Source organism: Martes martes (assembly GCF_963455335.1).
Source record: "Martes martes genome assembly, chromosome: 4".
In the NCBI taxonomy this organism is placed as follows: Eukaryota; Metazoa; Chordata; class Mammalia; order Carnivora; family Mustelidae; genus Martes; species Martes martes.
The window spans coordinates 85,830,814-85,841,113 of record NC_137891.1 but is presented as its reverse complement, the minus strand read 5'-3'; the positions used below and the strand labels follow the sequence as shown (position 1 = coordinate 85,841,113).

General features: G+C 48.9%; 1 protein-coding gene across 1 annotated transcript; it reads right to left on the bottom strand.

Moving 5' to 3' along the window:
* Positions 1-7,683: 7,683 nt before the first annotated feature.
* Positions 7,684-10,051, bottom strand: LINGO4 (leucine rich repeat and Ig domain containing 4). Its single transcript, XM_080802135.1, has one exon. The coding sequence runs from the start codon at positions 10,034-10,036 to the stop codon at positions 8,255-8,257; it is 1,782 nt and encodes a 593-aa protein (XP_080658261.1). The 5' UTR covers positions 10,037-10,051; the 3' UTR covers positions 7,684-8,254.
* Between the last annotated feature and the right edge of the window lie 249 nt (positions 10,052-10,300).

Sequence of the window (10,300 nt, the reverse complement as noted above, 5' to 3'; positions counted from 1 at the left end):
GTGTTCGGAGTGAACAGACGATGAAGACGCCCACGGCAGCTGGGGAGATGGAGAGGGACACGAGTTGGAGCGCCCCGTGGTAAGGGAGCTACGGGTAGTGCGGGCGTCAGGGGCTCGCCCTTACCTAGGGATCGAGGGGAGCGGGTTGGCGACCGGAGCAAAGGCACAGCTGGGGGCCCCGTTCTGTGTAGCGCGGCAAAGGGGGTGGGCTTTCCCAGGCAGCGGTTTCCCTGGGGAGAGGGCATTCCAGCCGCCGTCCCGGACCGTGGACCGTTAAGGACGGTTGGGCCCTGCTACCGCCGTCGGGCGGGCTGGGAGCCTCGCGAGCCGGACCCCGCACTCCCCCGGGCTCACCCGGGGACGCGGGGCTGGGCGCTCCTCGTAAAGTGGAGGTCTTTGGCACTATCTTCTGTCGCTCTGGCTCACAATGAACACTCTGTGCGTGTTGAAGGAACGCCAGATGGTATCTTCGGTCAACTAGAGCGATGCCTTTGGGCCTCAGGTTATCGCTTTGTATTAATTTTTAAAATGTACATTTTGAATAAGTAATACATACACATTCTACAAAATTCATAGACTTTAAAGGTTATTACGGTGAATAAGGTCTCTCTTCCCTCAGGAGGCAACCAGTTTTACTACATTCTCGTAATTTTTTTCACAAGATATTCTTTTTTTTTTTTTTTAAGATTTTATTTATTTATTTGACAGATCACAAGTAGGCAGAGAGGCAGGCAGAGAGAGAGAGTGGGAAGCAGGCTCCCAAGCAGGGAGCCCAATGCGGGGCTCGACCCCAGGACCCTGTGAGTGGAAGGCAGAGGCTTTAACCCACTGAGCCACCCAGGCACCCCCACAATATATTCTATAGTAAACATGCACATATCATTCATATATGTATATATATATATATATATATATAAATTTTTTTTCTCAGTCGATAATTTATTATCCATACTGTTCTTGCCATTATAAAGCCTAGATAGCTTACCAGCACAGCATATGTACCCGCTTCATAGTAAGTTTCCAGTAAGACTGAGGGATGTATTAAGATATATTTAACCAGTCCTTTCACATTCTATTGATACCCAAGTATATTTCATCTGGCTGATGTTTATCTGTATAATAAATCCTTAGGACAGCAGACTACTAGGTCAAAGAAGTGTGTGCATTGTTTTTCATTTGGATAGATATAATTTTGCAAATTCCCAAAGACCTTTCTCATTTTCATTCCATCAGCAATGAAATTTGAAAAAAATTTGGTAAAGAAAGTATGTATTGCCAAATTGCCTTCCACTGAAGCTTTAAATTCTCTCTCCCATCAACAGTGTATGAAAAGGACCCGTTTGGTAACATACTTATGCTTTCTGATTTTCGACAATCTCATAGTGTAAATGGTATCTTATTGTAATCTTAATTTCCATTTCTTGTTTTCTTTGAAGATTTATTTTAGAGAGAGTGTGAGAGATAGCAAAGGGGGAAGGGACGGAGGGGGAGAGAGAAGATCTCAAGCAGACACCTCCCTGAGTGTAGAGCCCCAGTGGGGCTCCATCTTGGGACCCTGAGATCATGACCTAAGCTGAAATCAAAAGTAGGACACTCAACTGACTGAGCTACCCAGGCGCCCCTAATTTTCATTTCTTTTAAGTCAGGTTGAGCATCTTTTAGTACACTTAAGTGGCAGTTGTATTTTTTTTGGTAAATTGTTCATACACTTTTTTCATATTTATATTGGTTATTAGGTCTTATTTGCTCTTTGTTCATATATAAGTTAAAAATAGTTTTCCCTTTTCTCAGTTTGTCCTATGTCTTTTTCCTTTGCTTATGGTGGTATTTTTGCTAGGCAAATATTTTTATTTTTATGTATTTGAATTTATCACTATTTTTAAATAACTTCTGGGTTTCCTATAATATTTAGAAAAGCCTTCTACCAAGATTATTAAGAAATTCTCCAGTGTTTTTAAAAAATACTTTAATCATGTCTTTTTTTGTATGTAAATATTCTTCTGGAATTTATTTTGGTGTGAAAGTGTGAGATAGATATCCAACTTAGTTTTGTTTTATTCATCTCTACTTATTGAATGAACCCGTATTTCTTCCCTTTTTTTTTTTTTTTTTAAATTCTACCTTTATAAGACCCAAACTGCCATATGTATTCAAGTCTGTTTCTGGATTTTTTGTGTTCCACTGATCTCTTTTCAATTCTAGTACCATACTGGTTTTTTAAAATTAATGTACATTATGTATTTTCTCATCAAAATTTTAAAAATTGATGTATAATATACATATAGAAAAGTGCACAGATGAAAAGAATACATTTTTTAAAAGATTTTATTTATGGCAGAGAGAGATAGCGAGAGGGAACACCAGCATGGGGGAGCTGGAGAAGGAGGAGCCCAATATGGGGCTTGATCCCAGGACGCTGGGATCATGACCTGAGCCGAAGGCAGGCTCTTGACAGCTGAGCCACCCAGGCACCCTGAAAAGAATACATCTTGATGAATTTTCAAAAATGTAACACATTTGTGTAACCAACACCAGATCAAGAAACAGAACATTACCACTCAAAGCCACCCTTGTGTTCCTTCTCAGTCACTACTCCCCTCAAGGGTAAAAGGCTCTTTTGATTTCTAATAGCATAAACTAGTTTTGCCTCTTTTTGTTTTTTGTATAAAGAGAATCAAACAGTATGTACTTATTTGTGTCTAGATTTTTTTGTTCGGCATTATTTTTGTGAGATTCAGCTATATTGTTGTGTATAGTTTTAGTCCATTCATTCTCATTACTGTGTAATATATTGTGAGAATATACCCCAAGGTACTTTGTGATTGTACTGTTAATTTTATTTTGATTGGAACAACATACTGTTAGTTTACCCAAGGGAGAATTGTATTTGTCATACAGAATCTTCCTACATACCCGTCTAAGCCATTGGTGTTCCGTCAGCAGCATTTTAAAGTATTTGTCATATAGACTTTACATATTTCTTGTTAAGATTATTCCTCAGTATTTGACTGCCTTAATTGCAGTAGCCACGTTTACTTTTAAAAAGGTAAACTAGTAGTTCAGACCTAAGCAAGAATAACCATTGTTGCTATAAAAAGTACAGGCCTGCTTTATGGACCCATTATCTTCTAGTGCCAATAGGAGGTGGTAGGCAAAAAGGATATGAAGTGGAAGTCCAAAAACGAGGATTACAAATTAACCACAGGAGGAATTTCTTAATCAGAACAGCAGAAAACCAGGTATAATCCCTTTTCGCAGAAATTTTTTGAAGGAGTGTTGGCTTCTAATTAACTTTTAATTGGCTGAACAGAGAGGCTGGCAGTAGAAGGGACAGTTTTAGGTGAAAGGATTCCAAACTCTCAAATCCTATTTGGGATTTGTCATCTCATGCACCCCTCCAAGAGCGTGAGTCAGGATTGAAAGATTGGGTTATGAGGCTGGGATTGAATGAATTGCAATTTCTGTGTCCTTATCTTCAGTTTTTTTTTTTTTTTGAAGATTTTATTTATTTTTTCAACAGGAGAGATCACAGGTAGGCAGAGAGGCAGACAGAGAGAGAGGAGGAAGCAGGCTCCCTGCCAAGGAGAGAGCCCAATGTGGGGCTTGATCCTAGGACCTTGGGATCATGACCTGAGCCGAAGGCAGAGGCTTTAACCCTCTGAGCCACCCAGGGGCCCCCTTATCTTCAGTTTTGAAGAGTCTGTCCTCTTCCCTTGAAGGGTATTCCCTTGAACGGTTCAGGAGTAGGTGATACCAGTTAACGTAAGGTCTGGGTTTTCCAGACCATTCAGTGAGCAGGTGTTTCCATTCAATAAGCTAAGCAGGAAAGTGGACTTTAGCTAGAAGGCTGGGCAGTGAGAGGTTCTCAAAGGCAGTAGCCTGGTTCCAGAGCCTTTCCTGCTTACAGAGTTCCCTTCTTGGACAACAGGCAAACAATCCAGGTATACAATATTCAGCCGTCTGGGTTTTTAGAAAACAGCATTCATTTCTCCCTTTGTCTGTTGTAGGAGTTACCCCATCCTCCCCCATGACTCAAGGCTCTGCATCCGAAACCAGCAACCCAGAGGGTGGGCCTAAGTATCCCCAATTATGCTGTGCTGCTCTTAATCTTTAGAGCAGATGGATGGATTGTGGCAGGTGTCCTCTACTTCTCTGGTCTCCACCACTCAGCTCTATGTCTTCCTACTTAATTCTCCTTACAGAGCAATTTGGAGGAAGAGAACTCAGGAGTCCCTGATATCAAATGCTCTCCATCCTGAATCACCACCACACTCTCTTCTTTGGGGGAAATTCCCTCTCCACCCGAACTCTCCTGTCTCCCACTGAGAGATGGAAGCTGGTGGGAGGAGGGGAACAAAGGAGGGGAGAAGCTGCCCTGACTTGTGCTAACATCCACTCTGTGCCATAGTCCTTCCCAGCCTTTTCTCCTTGCCTATGATGGACCCCAGAGAGTACAGGCAGGCTGTCCTCAGCCTTCCCCGCCCCTGCTTCTGATGGCAGAGCTTCTTCACCTGCCTTCCATGGAGGCTGTGATGGTTTCAGGGTGACTGAAGACAATCTATAAGCATTTTTGTTCATCGCTCACTCCAGGCATTCTCAGAGGGACCTGTGACTCCAAAAAAGCTGTGGATCATTGCCTTGCAGGGCTTTCATCCTTGAATCAGGGATCCAGCATAGCATAGGAAATGGAGAAATTGGAATCTGTCAGGGACCAAAATGGGGAGTGCCCAAATGCTGCCCGAGTATTTTGGGGCCCAAGTTTCTCTCAGCTTAGGTGAGACCATGTCTGAAATGGAAGAGAGGAGAGTGGGAGGATGGGGTAATCTCAGGAAGGTTCTGTCAAGCAGGGGTGGGGGGGCCTTCTGGTTGTTCTACCATACTAGAAATTACCGAGCAGCCTCTCTATAACCTAAGAGGTTTTTGACATTAGAACCCAGAAAAGGAGGAAATCTGAAGACTCCAAATTGGGAGAGGCTCTGTTGCTGGCATCCAGGATTTCAGTTCAGACCATTTGATCCATGGAATTTCTGCCCCTTTCTGCCAGTTCCTGGAGCAGAGGCAGCGAGGACATTTGGAGAGGGAACTGAGAAGAAGAGGTAACAATCAACCAAACAACCCCCGGCTTCTTGAGTCAGGCGCCTTAGTTCCTGAAGGCAGGGGAGGACCAACAGCTGGCTGTGTCCCCCTAATGGACCTGTTCTGAGTGGTGGGGTAGAAGAGGAGCCAGGTCAGACCCTTCCATGGAGAGGCCCTGGGGAGGGGTCAAAGGAGCAGGCAATGACTAAAGCAGCATACTTGGTGGGAAGCATTTGGGTTTTGAGTCCTGACAACCCTGAGTTCAAAAACAGCTGCCTCACTAACTAGTGTGTGTCCTTGAGCAAGTTCCTCAATCTGTTTGACCCTGCGGAGAGCCTCTATTGGGTTGCCCCCACTATGTGGTCCTTAGTAACATTCCCGCACATATACGCACAGCACTAGCACGTGTCCCTGGTTGCATTTACATGCTACTTCACTCACACACACACACACACACACACACACACACACACACACAGCCTGTACAGTCACACCTGGGCTGAGGGCAGCCTCCCCAGGTAGGTAAGATAAGGAACTGGCTTGCTGGTGATTGGACAAGCTGTGGAAGTGCTTATCACAGTGACCTTGCCACATCAAAGGGCTTTAGGAAAAACTGTGTAGGGAAAACAAGGGGTGTTAGTGGGCGGTAGTTCCACGGGCATTTTCCCCAGGCTGAATGTGCTTCTTGAGGGCTACATTTAAATATAAAAACTGATACTTGATTTAGTGATTGGAAAACTTTTAATATATTTGGAACAACGTGGATGTGTGAACCCCCTTTTTCAACAATGACTTTTATGAAACCTGTGAACAGCTCGCATCTTTCTGGGAAAATTTAGTGATTGAATTGAGATGTGTTATAAGTCTAAAATAGACACTGAATTTCAAACATGTAATATGAAAACAATAATGTAAACTATTTCATTACTAATTTTCATATTGATAACATGCTGAAATGATAATAGTTTGGGTGCCTTGGGTTCAATAAAATATAGTGTCAAAGTGTTATGGTATCTCTGGGTTCTTTGCTTTTTCAACGTAATACGAGACCATCTGAAATTACATGGGTGACTCACATTCTCTTGCTTTGGGGCAAGAGTCTGCTGGAGAGACTGTGGGACCTGGGGAGCTGCATTGTCTGCTCTAGGGCATGTCATCTGTTCCCCACTGCCTCTGGGGGCTTTCCAGAGGTTTGTCTGCACAGCAATGCTGCTTCCGCCCTCTTCTGCATTGCAGAGTGGGCAACTAGAGTGAGAACCTCTAGTACTAGACCCCCAAGTCCCAACCTAGTAACCTGTGCATGGAAGATTTCGGAGGGGAAAGGGCTGTGCCAGGGAAACCTTTCCGGTGCCTTACAAACTGGAGAAGGGCAGTTGCCAGGATGTAAGAGAATTGGGTTGGGGTTTGGGGGGATGAGGTTGGAAGCTCAGGGATACCGTTTTCTCAAGATTGTTGGGTTTTCCAGCCTCACTCCCCAGCCTGCTGGGTTCTTACCTCTGGTCCACTCTCATATCCTCATTGGGCCCCACTGAAGAGCTTGCGTGCTGGTCAAGTCAGGCTGCCTCCTGGAGGGCACCTGCTCCCATCTCTGGTCAGGGACAGTTTGAGCTGGGAATCTTCTAATTAGTGGAGTCTCCTCGAAGCAAGGACGCGAGCAGCAGGAATTGCTAGGAGGCTCATGATGCTTGCATATTGTGGGGTGGTTGGGGGCTCTTGAGGGCAGAGGGGAGCTAAGGACACTGAGCAGATGCTGCTGCAGAGAGAGGCTCCCTAGGGCCACATGACTCCCCACTTCTCAGTCCCTCCTCCCTGCCCCTCCTCTCCCTTCACTCCTCCCCTTCTGATGATGCTGGTGCTGCTGCCTCTCCAATCTCTTCTTTTCTCCGGTTCTGCCTTGCTTTCTCTTTGAAGCACACTCAGAGGCAGTCATCATCTCCTCCCACCCCTCCTCTGTACCTGGGGTCTCTGTTCAGCAGTGACCTCTATCCAGAGACAGCTTCCCACTGGGGCTGCACTAAACAGGAAAACAAGGGGCACCTGCAGAAAGGTAGTGGAAATTAACTAGGCAGCCAGAACCTAATGCTGCCTCTTTCCTCTGCTTTTCACTACAGTGTGTGGTGCCCCTTCCTGCCTGTTTTCTCCAAGCCTGGTCCTGCTGGGTTCTGGGACTCTCTCCTAGCACAACTGCAGATCCTTGCTTTCGTTAGGCATTTTCTAGGAGTTCCCTTTATACTTTTCCTCCAGGGCACTAAGGATCTGTGATTGGGAGATCATGATTAGGAGATCCAAATAAGAATGAGAAAGAAGTGAAGGAGCTGGGTGTCCTAGGCTGGTATTTCTGCAGCAGATCTCTTGGAAGGTGGAGGACCTCTCCTTCTCCAGCTGCACAGATGCAGAGGACAGGGAAAGGGCTGAAACTGAAATAGATGGGGAGTCTCTCTAAAACATCTCTGGGCCTCCTTCTGTGTCAAGCCTGTATATCAGGCAAGCCCATTGGGATACATGCTCAGTGGGCAGGAAGAAAGGGTAGGAAGGGAGATATTTGCTAACAATGAAGGGGAAAAAAGAGTGAAATAAAACTCCCGATATCACACTTCATTTAGGCTGCAACTGTCATGGCCATTTGGCAGCAAGTTTAATGATGTGACAGATGGGACAGGTATTGGAGGCTCATGCAGACATAGCGCCAATGTGTAGTGTGACCTCCCCCCACACACACTGCCATCGCACATTCACATCTTCCTACCCTGAGGTCCTTGGCCCTAGTTCCTTGTGCCTGGGGAGGGGACAGAGCAGAAAAAAAGAGGGAGACTGCCTGGTTGAGGAGCAGAAACACTGAGAAGCAAGCGGCACTTCCCAGCCCCACCTCTGCAATAATCTTATAGCTGTGGTTGGCAGCTGGTAGTGATTGTTAAAGGGCATAAGTGCGAGCAGGTAGACTGGAGCCTTGGGGATGTTTCCTGCTTTGTTGGGGGAAGGGTGGTTGGGGAGGGCCAGGCTGACTATGGATCTGTATCTTCTGCTCCCTGGGACCCTCAAACTGCAAAAGCAGGGGGAGGCAGACCATCCTTAGCTGCTGGCACGAGGCAGGCGAGTGTGGGACTAGCTTCTGGTCCAAGGAGCCTTGGTTTTCTTCCCTTCTGGTATCTTGGCTGGAATTCCACCATGGAAGGAAAGGTCAGAAGAGCTTGGCAGTGACCCGGTTACCCCCAGAGTTCTTATCCCCAGAGGGCCGAGGGGCCACAAAGTCAAAGGTCATGTGATGTTTGACCCGGCCTTTGCCCTTGCTCCAGAGGGCAATGAGGCCAAAGCAGAGGGTCACAGAGGTGAGGAAAGGAAGGAAGCCCACTGCCAGCACCATAGCGACCCCCCTGCTGTCTAGGAAGAAGGGCCCTGGGATAGCTGGCATAGTGATATTGGGGTCAGAGAGGGTGCCGTTTGGCGGTTCCACTTGGATTACTTCTAGCCAGGTCCTCAGGGAGTCATTCCCAGCAACGTTGCTGACCACGCAGATGTAGGCTCCCCTGTCCTGTAGCTGCACTGAGCGGATCTCCAGCGTCCCATCCTCTAGGACTCTCACTCTCCCAGCCCTTCCCAGCCAAGCCCCCTGCGGCCTCATCCAGGAGACAGTCGGGGCTGGGTCTCCGTCTCCGGAGCACGAGAAAACAGCATGCCCCCCCTCCTCTGCGATGACCCATCGTGGCCCAGACTTTCGGATCAGGGCTGGTTGGCAGGTGAAGTGCCCTGGAGGTAGGATGTCTGAAAACTCCCTCAGGCTCTTCCCTTGCACGTGCCGGGGGCCCGCACAGGCTGGGGGCGACGCGCCAAAGTCCAGGCGGCGGCGGAGCCGTAGTAGCCAGAGGAGGCGACAGTCACAGGTCAGGGGGTTGCCGGACAGCCTCAGGGTGACCAGTTTGTCTGGAGCAGGGAAGGCTGTCTCCTCTAGGGTCTGAAGAGCGTTATCTGCCACATCCAGGAGGTGGAAGGCGGTCAGGCCATGGAAGGCATGGGCGGCGATGGAGGTGAGGCATGCGCCGGACATGCGGAGCTCCTGGAGCCGCACCAGAGGACTGAGCCTTCGGGCTGGGATGGCTGAGATGGGGTTCTGAGATAGATCCAGGACCCTGAGGAAGCTCAGGTGATGGATTGCTTGGAAGGGCACGGAGCTCAGATTGCAGCGGGTGATAGCCAGGCTGCTAAGATTGAGCCCTGCCAGGCTCCCAGGCTCCAAGGCCTCTAGAGATGGCCAGTGGTGGATCTCCAGCTCCTTGAGCTGCCCCAGGCCCCGGAGTGCCCCGGCTGGCAGCCTCCCGATGTCCAGTTCTCGAAGCCTGAGGGCCACCAGTGTCGGGAGGCGGGCCAGGGCGGGGCCGGGCACCGTGCTGAGGTTACAGCGCTCCAGTGTGAGGGTGCTCAGCTTGGCCAGCCCTGCAAAGGCGCCGGGAGCCACAAACACCAGGTGGTTGTCCCCCACCTCCAGCTGTTGGAGGCTGCCCAGCTCCCCAAAGGCTCCGTCAAGGAATAGGACGATCTGGTTGAGGCGGAGGTCCAGCAGCCTGAGGGCCGGTAGGCCTGAGAAGCTCCCAGGCCCCATGATTCGTAGCCGATTGCCCTGCAGCCTCAGGGTGAGTAGGCTTTGGAGGCCATGGAAGGCTCCGGGTTCCAGGCTGGACAGCTGGTTGTAGCTGAGGTCCAGCTCCCGGAGCAGGCCCAGGCGGGAGAGCATGCCACGCTGAAGCCCCCACAGGCGATTCCCACTCAGGTCCAGGAGCTCAGTGTCCAGTGGGAGTCCTCCAGGCACAGCTTCCAGTCGCCGATGGGCACAAAACACTGCCCGGGGCTGTGAAGCGCAGTCACAGACAGCAGGGCACCCGCCACAGCTCCCTCCGGGCAGAAGGAGCAGGAACAGGAGAGGGGGCCAAGGGGGCCAGGCTCGCTTTGGAGCTGTGGCCATGGCCATACCCTCTTCAGTCCTGGAATAGATGATGACATGGTCCTTTATGGAAAGTGACTTCAGGTGATGGTGACCCCGGCCTTCCCTGGGCCTCCTTAGAGGAGAGAGAGATGGAGCTATCTGTCTCGGCATTGCCAGCGAGTAGGGTGGAGACCCGGGAAGCACCACTGGTGGACCACTTCCTTGGGCGCCTCCTGGGCCTCCTCTTCAGAGAATCTCTATTTTCCTCCTGCCCCCAGCCCTGGACACCAGGCCAAGTGCTTATTGGCT

Excerpts from the sequence above, each read along its gene's own strand:
- LINGO4 (XM_080802135.1), bottom strand. The coding sequence starts at position 10,036 with ATGGCCATGGCCACAGCTCCAAAGCGAGCCTGGCCCCCTTGGCCCCCT.